Source organism: Triplophysa rosa, linkage group LG3, assembly GCF_024868665.1.
Source record: "Triplophysa rosa linkage group LG3, Trosa_1v2, whole genome shotgun sequence".
NCBI classification, from domain to species: domain Eukaryota; kingdom Metazoa; phylum Chordata; class Actinopteri; order Cypriniformes; family Nemacheilidae; genus Triplophysa; species Triplophysa rosa.
Window position 1 is genome coordinate 5427057 of NC_079892.1, and position 19262 is coordinate 5446318.

Genomic DNA, 19262 nt, shown 5'->3' on the forward strand with positions numbered 1-19262 from the left:
GTAAAAACCGCTGCTAGAGGGCGCAGATTCAAAACAACAACAATGGCGTAGCTTGACGACGCTGTGAAGGAGCATGGAATGATCTGTTGTCTTCAACTCCACCGCTGATGGCCATCAATCAGACGGGAACGAGAAATCATGTTAGCGGATGAGGTAAAGTTTTATAAATGTTGCGAATAATTGTGGTCCATATATAAGTGACTGCTCGAAACAAGTTAGTGGCTTGCTAGACGCTAGACACTACTTCCGCATTGGTCCACGGCACTGTTGTTATGCGGTTTCTACGTCAGTAAAGGCGGTCATTGACAGGCGATTGCACAGCCCTTTGTCACTGTTTAGAATGGCGATTTTCTCATGATTTACAAGTAGTTGGAAACATTTGAGATATTGTAAGTACTCAAAACAAAATATATAACACTAGCCTAGTGCTTTTTGGATATTTTACTGCAAAATTGTTACAAACTGCACCTTTGACGGACAAGCTGCGCATTAACACATAATCGAAACCTTTGTGATATCATATCGCACTAGACGGGTCAATTTACGCGGTATTTAGTGAAAATCCCGATTAATCAGGCAGCCCTACTATCATCATTTACTCACTCTCATGTCATTCCAAACCTGTATGACCTGTATGAATTCTGCAGACCACAAAAGAAGAAACAACATGACCCCCATTGACCTGAGACATTTCTCAAAATATCTTCTTTTGTGTTCTGCAAAAGAAATGTGTTCTGAACAACATGAGGGTGAATAAATGATGACAAATTTTTCATTTTTGGTGAACTGTCCCTTTAATGAGACTACGGTCAACTAGACCAAGACTATGTTTATCAGCAGCTCTGTGGATTTTTTGTGGAGGTGGGTTGGTCACACACAACTGTATAAAGCACAGTGGATGATGTAAAACACTCTTAAACAAAAAACGATTGGAGAAAATGTCAATCAACAAGTTTGTCTGCCCCAGGCCTAGCAACAGGGCAGGATGAGATCTCACCTGCTGACAAAAGTTCATCCAGGACATTGAGGACGTTTAGCACGCTTTCATTGTCTCCGGCGTTCTGCAAAGAGCACAGAAAGAGCAACAATGTCACCAACATTGAAGTCTAAAGCCCGGCTTAGCAGCTGCATCGAGACCACCAACAGAGCTGAAGCGAGATTTGCCGTAAAGACCAGGAAACAATTTTAGCCACTCCAATAACACATTTATGGATGACATCAATGTTTTTAAGCCCCATGTGATAAACTAGGTGTCGAGTGTGTCCTGGCTGGCACAGCGGAGCCATCCCACAGTGTGCCCGAGTCCCTGTCAGGGTAGGAGTCTTGTGGTTAAAAGCTGCAACAGTTGACGGGTAAGCAGCAGGGAGTCCGTAATCTCCAAAGAAGAGACTCCACAGCTGGGGATTCAGGCTTCGGCTCTCATTATAGGGCAAAAGTGAGAGAGAGAGAGAGAGAGAGAGAGAGAGAGCACAACACTGTCCTCCCTGCATCTGCGCTGGCTGTGTTTTCCTGACAGTAGTCATAGAAGAGCCTATTAGATCTCTCCACAGCCAACTGCACCACAAAGAAATGTCCCCTGCCAGGGAGCTGTCACTCACACCCACATGAGTGCAATGACAACAAAGACCCGTGTCAACATAGAGGTTATACTATAAAAGTAAACAGCGCCACTTTGTGTGGGGGTGGAGGCATATTGTTTTGGTCTGTAATAATAGCAACACTCTAGAAATATCAGCAGGACACGAGTGTCCTATTTGTGTTGTTCATTTTGGCTCACTGAATTGAAAAAAATGGTTCATGGTAAAATAATCTAGAACTAACTGTGCTTTTGTGGCAATGGTCATTTTCATTTAAGACAGCTGAATCATTCATTTTAGTCTGGGACTAGCCATAAGCGTCATTGTAAAACCAGGCATATATACTTTAAAATGTGTTCTCATCAATCTGTAAGAAAAGAAAAATTGGTGCCTATTGCTTTACAGTATATCGCCATCTCTGTTTGAAACATAAAATTGCAGGCTACTTGGCGTTTTTTGGGATGACGTCAAATGACATCAAACTGCAATTTCTTGCTAAATAAAACCCAGCTCAACACCTAAATCGTTATTATAAGCTTATCGTTGTGAATCGAGGTAAGGTAAGGACACAGATTGAACACAGACTGTACTTGCTCAATGACTGGAAATCAATCCGAAGAAACTCACAAGTGGAAACCACGAATAACACGGATATGACGTCATCAACAGACATTACACTGATTAAAACTGCCAATTTCTCTGGATTCAAAAATTGTTGAAACAATTAGAATAATCCAAGTACGCAAGTGAACATAATATATAACACTGTGCTTGGGGTTTTGGGATATTTTAATGCAAAAAACGTATGTGCTTTTAACACAAAGTCAATAACGGCAGAAATAAAAAAATAACACTTCATGATTATGAAGACATTTTTTAAACTTAGAAAAACAAACGTTTATTCCAAACATTGCATTAAATATAATTTTTCATCTATAGCTCCAAAACATCATTCAATTCACATCTTAAATTGTAAATTGCTTAAACGGCAAAACTTTCACACCGACAGAATACGGCGTGTGATCTTTCCTGGAAACCGATGGCCTTGTCATCACCATCTGTGATAATTCCAGACAACCATGTTAATTACTCCATATTAATGACTGGGACTAGCACACAGAGCCAGCTGGCACGCCATTACCGCATTATTTGCACAACAATCTTTTAACAGACAACTCCGGCAATACTTTGAATTATGATTAACCGTGTCTATTTTAGTCCAGCATCACCTGCATCAAGCCGGGTTCATAAAATGACATAACGTCTGTCAAGTCGAAAATGACGGGTGAAATTTGCTGCAGAAAGACATGTGTTAATATACTTATGATGTGCTTGAAAGCCAGAAACACATTTCCCTGTTGTTCTTTAATTATCTAATGAGGAACATCAACAACTACCCTTCAGCGTGCATCATTTATTTTTAAGAGGGTGGCAGGAACGCTCTGAGCTCCGGCTGAACCTCCTGCTTATGCAGACATAAGGCCAAATGAAACTGTCTTCCTTTAATATTATATGAAATCCATAATATAAGAGAAAAAATAAGAAAATGAGTTACAACTCGGAAACAACAACGCTCCTGCCTTAATTTAAATTAGTGAGGATCCCATTTTAGGCAACAAAAGCTCCATGACAAGGATGGTGAATTTAGGGAGTTATTGGCATGTTTGATGAAAGTCACGGTGACTTAGAGGATGGCGATAGCTGGTTGTGGATATCGTGAGGGCAATATTAGCTGCGCTTGTTGGTTTGTTCTCTTATAAACACTTCATGGATCCTTATTTTAACTGATTTTGAATGTCATTTCAAATATATGTTTGGCACACATTGGCTTACGTTACGTTTACATTCAAGCATTTGGCAGAACACTTATCCAAATCTATCTACAGTGCATTCAAGTCAAAAATGTTTTTAGCGTATTTTAAAGTTTAGAGGCTAAAATTCACATTTTTTCAAACATAGCACATACTAGAAAAACATGATCCACAATATAAATTATTTACAGCAGAGCGCCTCCTTCATACACTGTAAAAATTGATTTGTTGCTTCAATTTAAAAAGTTACCCAGCTGTCTTAAAATGTTTTTTTAATTCAACATAAAAATATTAGTTATTACGTGAATTTGATGCAAATTGTTACGTTAACTAATATTTTTAAGTTGAACTAACAAAAACAATTAAAGTTAAAACAACAAATCATTTTTACAGTGTAGTATTTACACTGACTTGCAATGCAGATTAGCCTCCAAATAAAAATAAAAACAAGATCAAATACAGTTCAAGTGAAAACATGAAAAAAAATCTGATTTTACACAATAAATTACTGTAGACACTTAAAATGAAACAAAAATCTTCTCCTGTACTTTTGATCCGTTATACGTTTTCCCCCTTATTAGATCCAATAAACACAAAGTTTTCTTTAATCTCAGACTGAGCTCAGTTATCCTGGTGTCCATCCAATTTGAGTTTGGTTCTGCTCTTTCCCAGCCTGCTCGGCACAACACTTATCAGCACGGAGGGACTAAATCTCATCTTATGGCTTTCACTCTCAATTAATCGCTTTGACGCTTACACTAAATAATTTCCCCCAAGCTTGCTTTCCATGCAAGAGTTGGAAAGTTATCGGAAATTGGCCACTTCACCCTCTCCAGAACAGAAGGCCTCAGCGGTTTGTTGACAGTAACCAATACAAATCAGTTATATGAAATCAGTCACTATGACGTTGTGTAAGAGCCTAGATATCATATTTAAATGTAAAACCCGAGATTCGTATGTGACGTCCTGCAAACTTTGCAAATCTGGAACAAAGTGCAAAAAGAAAGTTTACAGTTTAAAGTTTTCAATTAAACAAACAACTGGCATATCGATGCACGCTGGCCTTATCGGTGCCACACATCCATGCGTTATTGAATCTTAGAATACGGCAGTCAAATCTCGCTTCATCTGGTTTGATTTGTAAAACAAACATTGTTCTGCAGTGTTTTAATATCAAAAACAAGCATATAGTATAGTGTGTAACAAGCCAGAATTGAAGAAAGCATTTTAGCATTAAAAAAAATAAAAGTCATAAAACACAAAGATTTCACCAAAAGCTTGTTATATACTCAATTTAGTAAACTCCCACTCACAATAATTGTAATAGAAAAACCATTGTAAAATCCACAAATAACACAGCATCTAAAGTTTGCCGCTTTGCGAAAAAAACGCAAACCTTTACGTTACATCACTGAGAACCTTCCATGGAGCTTTAAAACCACCGACTGTCATTTGTAATTCTCACTTAACACATGGAAAGCGCTCTTCATATCCCCGACAGCTACTGCCAGTGGTCCTCCAGCATCAGTGGGCAGTTCCAATGCATGGAATGTCAGAGAATGAGAGCAGACCCCGATATATCCCTGCACGCATGCAAACACGCCAAGGGGACAATGCTTGCTTACCTGCAGCGTGTTGAGGAGAACCTCGACTCCGCCGGAGCCGCTCGGAGCTGCCATGGTGGGCCGTGTCCGTGCTGGAGAATTGACAGGGAGTGAGAGGAGACACAGAAGGGAGACGAGGGAGAAAAAGGAGAGAGAGACGTCAGACTGAGTGACACACGGGCAACACGTTCCCCCTCTGAGCCGCTTTAACAAGACAGACGGGTGCAGTTAAAGCCGCGAGGGGTTTAGCCTGCCGCCTGAAACCTTATCTCTTTCGATAAACCCACGGGCCCTTCCAGTTGTGCCCGGACATTGAGATGAGGCTCCTATTAAAAGGGTCTGACGGGACACACGGATTAAACCAAGCCGAGTATTTCACAGGAAAGAGGACAAGGGCTGGAGGGATTTCAAAAGCTGAGGACTCTTGTAGCAGAGCATGTACAGTATGTGTGTGAGAAGGAATACAGGACAGTGCGCTTGAATGCGGCCTGGCATGATATTAAAGAAAAAATGAAAACTATACTGTTGTTTAGCCTTCCTCGTGTCGCTTTATGTTTGTATGTTTGTATCGGTCGTATGTGCAGCACCAAAAGCGAAATTTTTGAAATAAGTTTTTTACACAGTCATTGCCTTTTTATATTATGCTTTTGTATATTTTTCAATAAGGAACTTGACAGTCTTTCTGACAGGTCACTTTGTTACTATAATGTTGTTTGGAAAGAGTTGCGTTACGAAAAACAGCATATAGGTTTGGAATGACATGCCACAGGTGAAACTGGAGAGCAAACAACTTCTCAGATCTCCTTCGAAAAAAAATCTTAACCACGTCTCAAAGCGTGCTCAAACTTGTTAAGAAAGCAAAAAAAATCTATTCGCACACAGTATATTATTTTAGGAGAAACACTGTTAATGCTTAAATGAAACAACTGAGAAACCCAGTGCGCATCTAAGCAATGAAAAGTGGTTCAAGTCATTTGGACTTAAGTTGCATAAACTTAGCCGCTAAATTAAGACTGAGTTAGGACTAATTAGTCTTACTTTTCATATTTCAATTAGTCCAATCTACCTTTTTATGTAACTGATTTAAAGAAGTCATGACCAGTCTTGAAGAAAAAAATTAGACGACTTACTACTAAGACTAGTCTAAGCAGTTTATGCAACCGGCCCCAGGACTATGCCTTAGTTAAATTCATTTATTTAAGTCGCTTTTATTAACATGCCTTTGATTTTTTTAGGTAAGACAGCTCAAACTTTCATTTTAGTCTAGGACTAGTCCTAGTGAAATGTGTTTCTCCTAGTTATTCCCAAGCTAAGCTTAGATATTAATACAGTACACAGTTGTTGTGTTCAATGTTTACAGCTATAATTTTCCACACACTGTGCCACTAGTGTCATCAACAGATGATTAAACGTTTCTTAACATGGAACGAATACATAAACATGTTCACCCATATAAAAAAAGTAAATATGCATCTTGTTTAGCAAATTCTTGAAATGCATGTGTGTGAGGGCGACAGAAATGACAAGCAATAGTAAAAATAATGTCCTTTTGATTTTTAGTACATTCCTACATAGTGTATCTGTAACTTTTTTCTCTATATCACTATCTGTGTTTGTAACATAAAATTGTCGGATACATGATGCACTTATCTTTACATTGAAGTCAAATGACCCCAACGTGGCTGACATTTCCCATTACTTGACAGCTCAAACTATATAAACCAGTGGTTCTCAACACTTCCAGGGGGACCTCAGAATGACTAATAATGTAAAATTAGACAAAACGAGCAAGATATTTTTCATTATTTGTCCATGAATAATTGTTTATTTTATGTTTTTCAGTTGATGTTAAGCTCTAAAATATTATATTGTGGGGGGGGCTTTGTATATTCAATGGGGGGCTTTGGAGTCAAAAAGGTTGAGAACATCAATTAAATGTGAAGAGTTTGTTTCCAAAATGAGATAACTCGTGTTTTTATTGTTATCGTGTTTTTATTGTGTTTTATTGTGTTAGTTAGCTGTATTTTTTTTGTTTTTATGGCTTACATCAAAACAAACCAACTGCAGTTTGATTGATACTAATTGGAATGCACAATAAAAAAATGAAAAAGAAAATCCCTGAGTTATCTCATTTTGAAACCATACTCTTCATATATATATATATATATAAGCTTATTATTGGAAATCATGGTAAAATGAGACAGTTTATGACTGGTAGAGGCCTTTCAACTCACATTCAAATGACCTACAAACTTGCATCATTTATTGACATTAAATAAATCCATTTAATTCGATTGTATTATGACTCTTTTAAGATTTGGTTGGTTGTTCTGTAGTATTGTTCTTTCATAACGCCAATGCTTACTGCAGAAATGAAACGTTTGTGAATAATTAATTCCGTATAATTACTTTTATGCTTTCCACTGAAGGTTACGCTTCAGCATGAATTGGCATATTCGATGCGTGACAAGGTAAGAACAAAATGCTGATGTTTTCAAAAGCGAGCCAAGCCATTCTCACAGCTCCATTAACTGTATATTTCCCAAAAGCTCATGATTGACAGATTTTTGGTACGGCCACAGGTGACCGTGTGTAAAAGGACAGAGTGTGAAATCGTTGCCAACACACACACACTTAGCACTCAAACCCTTTAAGGTTGGCTGTGGGAATGAACCAGCTATGCGGTTGTTTTTTGTGGTGGTGCTCTTTGCACGTCATCATCCCTCACACCCTATCTCAATCAGGACAAGCATTTATTCCTGTAATTTAATGTGGAGCACGGCTCAAAATGTCCCATCAGGCCAAATCAAGCATATTGTCTCCGGCTGCATACACGGGGCTATTTTTACCTCCGTTTTAGGACACGGAACATCAGTAGAGGGCATGAATCCTGGCTGATGACAGCCCTGGTGTAACTGATGAGATCAAGATGTTGTCTAGAGAAATCAAAGTGAGCATAAACATTCTACATAGACAGGACCGCCGATTCACGACTTATCCTGAGCTGGACTGCATTGCGTCGGTGCCTCGTAAGAGTTTAACAGAACGTTTGTATAACAGCGAAACCAATGACACAGCACCTGTCACGCCGTAGCATTTGCGTTTTGCCATCAAACCGTTTTGCATTAACGGTCCAATCAGAGCTAGTGTTTATTGTCAGCAGATGATGAAGGCTTATGTGCATCATTAGCCGATTCGCTGGCGAAGTCCTTCGACTCTGTGGTTTTGTTTATGTTTAAAAAAGCCAAAAAGACATCTGTCGGAACGTGGAAAGGCTGATTAATCTTTGCAGATGGAACGTAAGCCATATGTAGTGTTTTCATTACTGGTTTTTGAAGCGTATACCGTTTGCTAACATCCGACTAACTCTGCACTGACGTTATGATTTATGCTGATCTGAAACACTGACGCCAACATAAATTAGCTAAAACAAAAATGAGTAAGAAGCAACTTTAAAAAACTTCATGCAAAACATCAAGGAACATAATTTGCAGTTTATTTAAGGTGAGTGTCTATGCCGATTATTTGAAGTATTTTAAAAACAAACACCCTGGACGAACTGCAACCTGAAAGTCAAATGACTGATCCCTGAACGCACGCCGATCCGGATCTGTGTCTTGGGTGTCAGGTTCAAGCCGCTAATACCAAGAAGGGACCTTGACTCGTTCCCAGGTCAGAGATGAGCTGACGCAGGGCGTGCTAACAACAGCTCCTGGCCTTCCACGGCATCTGTCTTCACCTTCGCCCTGTTCCGAGTGACCCGGCGGGTCATTATCCGACTTGATACGCATTTCGCGAGTTCAGGTTTCAGTGCTTTGCGTTTCCAAATGTTCCACTTGTTCCCGGGCTAAAATAAGAATTAAAGGCTCCTGCTAATTGCAGGCGTGATCAGGGTTTCATTTTAGGGCATGATAGACAAGCCCATGAGAGGTAATGGGTTATGACAAGTACCCTTCTTCAGTTCAGAGAGAGATCACCAACAATTGTCTTCAAGTAGCTGAAAGACACTTAGATAGTACCAGTAAATTGGTTAAAGAAATATGAATATTATTAATCAAACAAATACTGTTCTGACGATCGAATGAATGAAAACGGCAGCATGTCTCTTACAGATCAATTCAGTTCTATCAGAATTCACAAATTTAAAGGTATAGCATCATAAAATAAAAATCCTGTCTTCCTGACTTTTATTCACCCTCACATCGATCAAAACCTGTACGTGATTCTTTCTACTGTGAAATACAAAAGAAGATATTTGGAGAAATGTCTCTGTGGTTTTGTGTCCATACAAAGAAAGTCAATGGGGGATAATGTTGTTGTTTGGGTACCAACCTTTTTCAGAATATCTTTTTATTTTGTTCTGCATAATAAAGTAAGTCATTCAAGTTTGGAATGACATGGGGGTGCATAAATGACGAAAAATATATTTTGGGGTGAACTATCCCTTCAAGCATGGAGTAGCCATGCAAATCACTTTCACTTCAATTCTTATACATTTATGAACGATGTTTATGACATTTCAAAACTGTGTATGTTTTTACAAACAATATTAGCTAAACAACAATAAAGAAAACATCAATGCTGAGAGATCATTACATATGTAGCTTTAGGGCTGGGCAAAAAAAATGAAAAATCGATTAATCGTTTTTTTAAACAGATCATTTCGATATCCATTCTCAAAAGCTGTGAATCAATTTTTTTTCTTTCATATTTACGCAAGCACAGAACGTTCATTTACGTGAATGTTATTGCTACTACTATCCACTAGATGTCACTTTTCCTTTTACAACGGGTGGATGTTACAACAGGGAGTCTCCTTCATTCATTGCTTCATTAACATGGGATCCGGGTGTGTCATGGAATTTAACATCACCTTCACGTGATTGCAGCCTCTATTTACAGCTATTTTTGTGAAATTTTAAAATAAATGTTCTGTTTCAATATACCCAAGTGTTTTAAAGTTTAATATACAGGTTTGTGGCTCTTCAATTCATTTTTTAATTCACCATTGTAATGTGATATTTACTGATCTTTTTTAGAAATATCTATAGGATTTGTATTAAATCTATACCCAGATAGCAAGCAACCATTGAATCAATGTTAAAAAAATGTAATTTGTCAATGTTAATTGCGTTGAATCAATATCACTTTTGCACCTGCAATTTGTTGAAAAAATGTTGAAATTTCAACAATGTTTTCTTTAACCGGTCATGTTTAAAAGTAAACTTTTCAAAACATCTCTTTCTCTATCAATGTATAAGTGTTCTTATTAAAGCACTACTGTAAACATTGAAAGTGGTTAAAGAGTTGCCTGATCACAATAATGGTGATTTGTTTAAATTTCTAAAAACATCTACATTAATTGCAGGTGCAAAAGTGATATTGATTCAATGCAATTAACATTGACAAATCAACTATTTTTTAACATTGATTCAATGGTTGCTTGCTATCTGGGTAATCATTGACTCGAATCGAGAGCTTGTGAATCGGAATCGAATCGGAACATCAGAATCGATACCCAGCCCTAGTAGCTATGTCGTGATAAAGAAGTTTCTTTATTGTAATTTATGTATGTTATGTTAACATTATTGTTTTTGTTGAATACTTGATGTTGCTGCATAATTTATATTATCTTATGCAATATGTAACTTAGAGAACAATATTTATGTATTGTGAAAAGCAGTATACAAATATGAAATGTGAATTGAATACCATATGGAAAAACCAGAGGGCAGAATAGCAAACATGACAGCGACAACACCTCAAAACAAAGTTAACTGTATTAAGTCATGATGACAGTTCCACAAATATTTGCCATATAACTGGATGACAACAACAGCACCACATACCGTTGAACATGTTACTTAACCTAGACATGGTATGTATTTTGACAAGAAAACTTATATAACACAACTTTCCTCAGTTACTTTGTCCATTGGCACAGACCTCTCAAACACGAAGCTCAAGAAGCATAAGAGGCCTTGAACAAATTCAAAGATGATGCAGGATGTTCTCCACCCACATCTTACCCCCCACTCCCCCCCAGACATTACTCGACATTTCCCTCGAGTAAGAGCTCTATTTAAAAACATTTTTGACCTTCTTGTCTGACCGGGCTAAAGACTAAAAGGCTTAAGACGAGAATCAAACACGCCCCGAGATGCGGCACACCAAAGAGAATCTCCATCTTTCACCGTTCCTCATTCGATGCACAGCTAAACCGGCCGTTGCTATTAGACCTTGCACAATATCGCATCAGTGGGTGGTCCCTTTTGCCCTGGGCCCACTCTGTAGGCTACACTATGGATCTTTGATCACAAAACACCAGTCAATATCCCCGATTGGCCTTATAACATGATTATCAAGCTTTTTACTGTCATTTGACATTGTTTTGGCAATCGAGTGGGTAACTCCATAGGCCTTTTGGAAAGCCGATGCACATTTGAGTCTCAGCCAGGGCTCAAGGGTGGCTCTGGTCGACTTCTCTGTCATGCAGACAAACTTGAATGTTGTTGGGTGGGGATTATCAGATCATTTGTACTGTGATGTAAAGGGCATGATGAAGTTCACAAGCTTAGATAGGCAGATTGGCAGATAGACAGATACACAGACAGACAGACAGACAGACAGACAGACAGGTAGATAGTAAATCATCTACAGAAGACTTAAGAAAAATCAATGCTCTCATCGATCACAATCAACTCAGTAAAATACCAGCACTACGTGGGATCAAAGGTAGAAGTCTATTACATGTCCGTAACTGCATCAGAATCAGAATCAGAATCAGAAGAGCTTTATTGCCAAGTGTGCTTGCACACACAAGGAATTTTCTTTGGTGTTGGAAGCTTCTAGTACAGACATTTAACACAATGACAATACAATATTCAATATGCATACGGTTTCTTAAAATAGACAGGCAACAGACTTGGATAAACTACACTACGAATCGTAACATAAAGAGTTGATATTCCGTTCGCGGCACTGAGATCCAAGGATCCCAGCCATTCACTTCTGAGTAGAATGATAAATTAAGAGTCACCGACCTGTGGCAGACAGATGGAAAAAAGATCAACCTCTGCTCCAAGCCAAGTGTGAGTGTACATTTCAGTATGCCGCTGCATTAATAAAACAAACAATAAATCTATATTACATAGAGAGCTTAAGTATTTATGAGAGTATGAGATAAGTGACGTGTAAAAAAAATGCAGATAAATAATTAAATTTTCCATCAAACCAGTTTAGTGGTAATCAAAATATTGAGTAAAATGATGTCAAATGGTGAAAAAGACAAAGTCTTAGCAAGCCCACAATCTGATAAACATATGATCAGCATTTAAAGTGATAGTTCAACCAAAAATGAAAATTCTGTCATCATTCACTCACCCTCTTGTCATTTCAAACCTGTATGACTTTCTTCCTTCCGCAAAACACAAAAGACGATATTTTAAAGAATGTTGCTAACTGGCCCCCATTCACTTGCATTGGTTTTGTGTCCACACTATAGAAGTAAAACCAACTTTCTTCAAAATATCTTCTTTTGTGTTCTGCGGAAGAAAGAAAGTCATACAGGTTTGAAACGACAAGAGGGTGAGTAAATGATGACAGAATTTTTATTTTTGAAAATTTTCATCACTTTAAGGTTTGTAAAACCTTGTTAACATTTATATAAAAGTACACATTACATTGTTTCACAAAGCCTGTTTATCTAACGTTAGACATTTTTATTAAAACAATTAAATAAACTGGGGAGAGTAAATTAAAAGGGGAAGTGGCCATGGCTGAATAAACATCCTTCTCGATGTTGACTCAGCGCATCCGTAAACAGTTCATACAATATGTATAAAAACAGTTTAGTATTTCTTTACGACTGCTTACGAGTTTGCATATGGTGTGTGAATGTTAGCGTTCCTTTACTCTGAACATCAGCAGGTCGTAAACGCAGCACACAGCCATGCTTCACCTTTAACCCTGCACACTAAAGACCCCTGCTGGATTAAAATGGGCAGCTGCTTACACCAGACAGAAGTTTATTACAGTCTGTATAACCCTCGGGGAACCACATCACACCCCACTCGCCCCCCCCAGCCTTTCTGCGCCATGGAAAAACCTGCAGTCGGGAGACCTCACATCGCTTTCCAAACGAAACCCAAGAACATTTGGCCTTCTACACTCCTACACGCATTTATCACAGATGCCACTTCAACATCTCACATTAGCTTTTTGTGCCACAAACCTTTCGAGGGCCAAAATATCAGATTCCTGCGTTTAATCTGCCTGCCCTACTTTGCACCTCGTTCATGTTTTTTTAAAACCCCAGCAGTGTAATCGGCCAGCTAAAGCCTCTCCTTTTCCAATTACACCTCATATTCAGAAAAACGGAGGAAGATCTACGCTGGCAGTGTCTAAGGGCTGATTACAGGGTCTAAAAGGAGTAACAAAGAAGTCAGACGTGGAGCTAATTAAATACTATTTTACAGTGCTCTTCTTGTATTAGGGCGTATATAAGAGCATATTGAAGATGAAAATGACCTTTATCTCCTTCTATTAAGGATCTAAGGTCTCCTTCTACCTTCCTATCTATTATGAAGAGGTAATTATACCATTGGTTGCTGTTAGGAGACACGATGTCACATCCCCTATAATAATATGGTGAAATGAAAGGTCAGAGTTGCATTAAAAGATGCCGTGAAATGGTTTGACGAAGCAATTATCTTCCCGGTGCTGACATATTTCCTACTGAAACAAGAAACCATAGTCCAACTTTGACCTAAAACCACAAAACTAAAAGAATAATAAATGACCTGCTATTAATAAACTCACCGTAAACCAACAGCTTCAAGGACACTAATGGGTCGGTTTTGTTAAAAAAAAAATCAATATATAATATACATAATTTAATATACATATTACATTATTTAATATATAATTACTTGTGATTAATCACACATACCATGAATGTTTTAAATATACTTTGTATTGCAATAATTTCACATTTAATCTCCAAATTAATGTATAAACAACATAAAGACGAAATATCTTTTATATATCTTTAAAGGCATCATTTTATGAATGAAAAACAGTAATACTGATATCAGTACTGCTACTCATGTCTCTATAAAATGTATTATTATTTCTTGCTGTCACATTGCGTTGTGCTGTCTATACTGGACACGACAAAGCAACAGTTTTAACTTGTGCTTAAATGGGTGATAATGTTAATTTTGACAGCCCTAAAATATACAACCGCTGAATATTTTAAAAGACAATTTCAAAATTATTTTCAGTTTTTCTGAATTTACTATTTATAGGTGTTTAGCTATTTGCATTTATTAGCAAAAAATGAAAACTGTATGGAGAAACCGGCCAAAATAACAGAAAAGATTCTCTGTACTTTTTCTGACCTCAAATACTTAAAAGAAAACACGTTCATATTCACTTTTAAGCAATACAACAGTAATACTAGTACATGTATTTTGGAAAAGTTCAAAAAAAAAAATGTATGTGATAACCTCGATTTTTATCATAGTTTGTATGTGTCTTGTCATGCTGCCAGACTTTCACATTGCTGTTGCATGACTTTGTCACTCCTGAGGTTTGATTTTGTTAAAATTCAACAGGCACTGGACTGGAATGGTCACAAAACATCTAGAAATGCTGATTAAATGAACATTTGTAATGGTCTATTAATTTTTTACATGTTTATTGCAAAAAAGCCAAGAGGTCAAAAAGGCGTTGTTACATTAATATCATCCATGAATTATGACATACTTCAGAACATATTTGCTGTGTTTTCTTCGCCTAAGAGCTGCATGACAAACTTCATAAACGGGTTTCTAATGAGACAAGGTGCCATAATAAAGTCATCTCCATTGCGTGCACTGCTCTGCCGGGGCATTTTTAGAAACTTTTAAAAGTCCCTTGTGCACTTCACAGCCTGTGCCATACCACTGCCATGTTCATTCTATAAAGGCTTCACTCTCTCCTTAGCAATAGGTCCCAGCAGACCAAGTGGGAAATCCAGCCAGATGCCGTAGACGCCAACCCACCGGCTACTAAGAGCCACTTAAAGTTCCATCTTCTAAGTTAAACCTCCTACCCCTCTACCAACCTTCTTAGCTTTCAATAAAAAAACACCATAAAACAACCTGGCAAAAGTTATCTGGCTAATCATCAGAAGAATTATGACCTGAAACGTAACACTTCCAAGTGAGGTTCCAAAGATAGTCCTGATGGGGTTGGAAGATTGGTCAGGCCTTCCAACGGTTTCCCTTGGTTCTTTTTCATCAAGACTAAATCAAAAAGGTCTTCTTAGTAAAGACAAACCATACATCCTATTAACATAATGTGGGGGGCAGATAAAAATGTCAGAGTCTTATCAATGAACTTCAGGGAGAAACTAGCATAAAAATAAAGGTCACAGGGTGTCCACTACAAGTGTCATTAGCGCATTGCTAATCCGCCACATGAAAACCAATCAGGTAAACTCAATTATAGCCGATTATCACGTTACATTCTGAAGCAAAGACGAGTTGACCATCACCAGAAAATAGTCTGTGCTAACAACGTGCAGAACAATTCTGGAAATGTTATAATGTACTATAAATAACAAAGAGCTTGACCCTGAAGATGAAGTCCCGTGGCAAGTCTAGTGACACATCAGAAATGCCCGCCGGGTTCATCTTAATCTCCTTAAAGCCTCTAATGGCACAGCAAAATGGATAAATATTTTAATGCCTCGGTGGATACAGCCACGGCTAAAATTACAGAGACGGGGTCATGTCTTTTTTTGCCGATACTGTTGAAATGCAAAGGCAACAAGTGCGCCGTCAGACTCTATATCGACAAACAATTTAAAAATGGAATACAATGGAATACAAAAGCTCACCTTGCATTAACAGCCTATTAAAAAAACGAAGTGCGATGGACACAAGGCCTGTGATAAACTTTAGCGTAATGATATGAAGAAAAACACATCTATTAAATGTTTTAGTTTTCAATAATAATGTCATGGTGTTTTCATTGGGGTATAACATTTCATGTAATTAATTTATACAAAACTAAAAACTGTAACTCGGCTGCATTTTAAAGGGATAGTTACATTTTAATAGTCTGATAGATACAATATACATAATTGAATATACATAAATAATAAAATAATAAAAAAGGTGATTAATGGAACCTAAAAGTTCTTGTGTTCCCTTGTTTTTGAGCCCTCAGACCAAATTTTGCGAAAAAAGTCCAAACACTTATTACAAGTTGAACAAAAGTGCAGTACATAGTAAAACATATTGTTATTCTTTTTAAGAAATGTAGTTTACTGGCTTTGAGGTCCTAAAATGTTAAATACAGTGATGAACTACTGAGTGACATTCTCTACCCACAATTCTTTTGTGCCAGGTGTAGGTTATAATTTACCGAGTCAGTCTGTTTGGATTAGAGAGGGATTCAGTGCTTTTGACTCTGATGGAGTCACCTTGCTGTTTATGGAGATGTGATCTATGCAACGTTTGTCACTACTGTATTTCGTAGATACAAAACAAAATATGTTCACTTGTCAATTCTGATTAAAGGAATACTCCATCCAAAACTGAAATTCTGTCATGAATTACTCACCTTCAACTTGTTCCAAACCTGTATAAATAAATGTCTTCGTTTGGTTGAACACAAAGAAAGATATCTGGATGAATGTTAGCAACTGAGATTTCTGGGGCACCATTGACTACCATTAAAATGGTATCAACGGTGCCCTAGAACTGTTTGTTTTCCTTAATTCTTCCAAATATTTTCTTTTGTGTTGAACAGAACAAAATTATACAGTAATTATTTCTATTATGGTAGTCAATGTTGCCCCAGTATCTCATTTACTAACATTCATCCAAATACCTTTGTGTTCAACCAAACAAAGACATTTATTTATACAGGTTTGCAACAACTTGAGTGTGAGTAAATCATGAGAGTTTTCAGTTTTGGATGGAGTATTCCTTTAATCAGAATTGACAAGTGAACATCTTTTGTTTTGTATCTACGAAATACAGTAGTGACAAACGTTGCATAGATCACATCTCCATAAACAGCAAGGTGACTCCATCAGAGTCAATAGCACTGAATCCCTCTCTAATCCAAACAGACTGACTTGGTAAATTATAACCTACACCTGGCACAAAAGAATTGTGGGTAGAGAATGTCACTCAGTAGTTCATCACTGTATTTAAGGATACATTTTAGGACCTCAAAGCCAGTAAACTACATTCTTAAAAAGAATAACAATATGTTTTACTATGTACTGCACTCTGTCACACTATTTTGTTCAACTTGTAATAAGTGTTTGGACTTTTTTCGCAAAATTTGGTCGGAGAGCTCAAAAACAAGGGAACACAAGAACTTTTAGGTTTCATTTATTATTTATGTATATTAAATTATGTATATTGTATAATGATTTTTATTATTTTATTACTTTTATATATGTCTTCCGTACTTTATGCCTGTCCCTTCACAAAATATTGCATTTTAAGTAAAAGAGAAGCTGGATAATAAAAATAGTTCACCCAGTGATAGTTCACCAAAAACTGAAAATACTGTCATCATTTAATCACCCCCTTGTCATTTTAAACCTGACTTTCTTACGCAGAACAGTTACTTCTGATGTAACTGAATTAAATACTGTGTAATGTATACACTAGTGGAATTGACATTAAAATTCAAACTCTAACTTTAAAATGCATGCATTAATGTATCTTTCTCACATTTGTTATACAAGTCAGTTAATAATTGTACTTTATGTAGTTTTATATGATTTATTTGAATGAATTGAGAGTCGTTTTATGTCTATCCTTGACTTACTTAACTAAACAAGGTTGATATAAGATATAGAAAGTAATTAGTAATAATAAGTATTTAAATACTTTTTGTAGAGAGTGATTTGTACAGTAATCTAATTACACTATTGAATGTGTAATTAGTAACTAGTAATTAATTACTTTTTCAGAGTAACTTACCCAACACTGCTGCTAAATGACTCCTTTAAATACATAACATGATGATAAATATCCTGATGTCTCATTAAAAGGCAAAACACAATTGAAAAACGTTACAAAAATATAAACAAAGCCACTAACTCTCAAGCATGCCAATGAATCTGCCAGAAAAAAATCATATCATTTTGACCGGACTGACACAGCAATCTGCAACATGAAGAAGGGAGCTTATTATAGAATCAAACCCTGATACAGCTGTTGTGCAATGTCTTGAGTTGATGGAAATAACTCGTATCGTCTTAAGCTCTCTTAAAAGCAAGCAGGTTGGGCTCGAAACATTCCAAGTGGTTGTCCAAAATCTCTGAGACATGCCAAGATATCAAGCTCCAGCCCTTTTGCTGATTGACCAATCAAATCACGAAGCGGCGCATACACATCAACGCCAATGTTTACATGCCAACAACAGTACACATGTTCAGTCAGGCTGTGTTTGTTTCTCTCCCATTCTAAAATTAAAATGAAACACAAAACAGATGAGGGTATTAGAGGATTCAACGTGATGACTAATTTAATAAAAACATTAAGCCGTGTTAGTAACTAATAATGATACAGACAGCAGCAAATCTTACGAATGCGCCCAGAAATCTCTTCATTAAATGCTCTGCCATATCTTTCAATAAATCAAAGGTTCAACAGCCACATGCGACCAGCTCAGCAAAGCAGTTAAAGGTTGTAAAAGGCCTCTGTGTGCATTTCATAGGAGTAAAACAAGACATTTGCATGTGCAAGCTATGCTCAGCATCTTGCTGTCCCAGCGTGATCTCTCTTTACACACGCCCGCTTCTTGCCAAGTGCAAGACTTGATGGGTGCATTCACATCATCCCAGAGATTCAAATGCATTCTTACCGCCATTAGTAAAGCCTCCACACTCTCTCAATGTCGCCGTCCAGGTGAAGTGACTGTAGCTATACATCTCTGAACAATCAATAGAAGAACTGAACGCAAAGTGGAGGTATCTCCCAACTCTGCCTGGCTTTCTCTCCTTTTTCCTCTCTATCTCCCCTCCCTCTAGCCCACCCGCTGGGTGCAGAATGTAAGGGCTGCACCTGGCCGTTTTTTAAATGCCCCCCTCCCGAGGGGTAAACTCTCATGCTGGATACCGGCCTGACTGACAAAGAGGCCAAATGTACCATAAGGGCCAATTGGATGTAAATCACAGGGCACAGGTCTTCTGGGGGGGGGGTTGGGGTGAAATTGTATGCAGCTTCTTCAGGGTGAGCTTCTAAATAAGTGTT

At 37.6% G+C, this 19262-nt stretch overlaps 1 protein-coding gene across 2 annotated transcripts in view; it reads right to left on the minus strand.

The window, feature by feature from the left end:
• LOC130552170 (cytosolic carboxypeptidase 4) overlaps nt 1-18954 on the minus strand; it is a 135696-nt gene extending 116742 nt beyond the window's left edge. For both annotated transcript variants that reach the window (XM_057330334.1, XM_057330333.1), the window contains exons 1-3: nt 18874-18954; nt 5014-5084; nt 998-1061 (exon numbers count right to left, since the gene is read on the minus strand). In XM_057330334.1, the coding sequence (XP_057186317.1) occupies nt 998-1061; nt 5014-5084; nt 18874-18940 (202 nt within the window). In that variant the 5' untranslated portion in view covers nt 18941-18954. The remainder of the gene's footprint in view (nt 1-997; nt 1062-5013; nt 5085-18873) is intronic.
• Between the last annotated feature and the right edge of the window lie 308 nt (nt 18955-19262).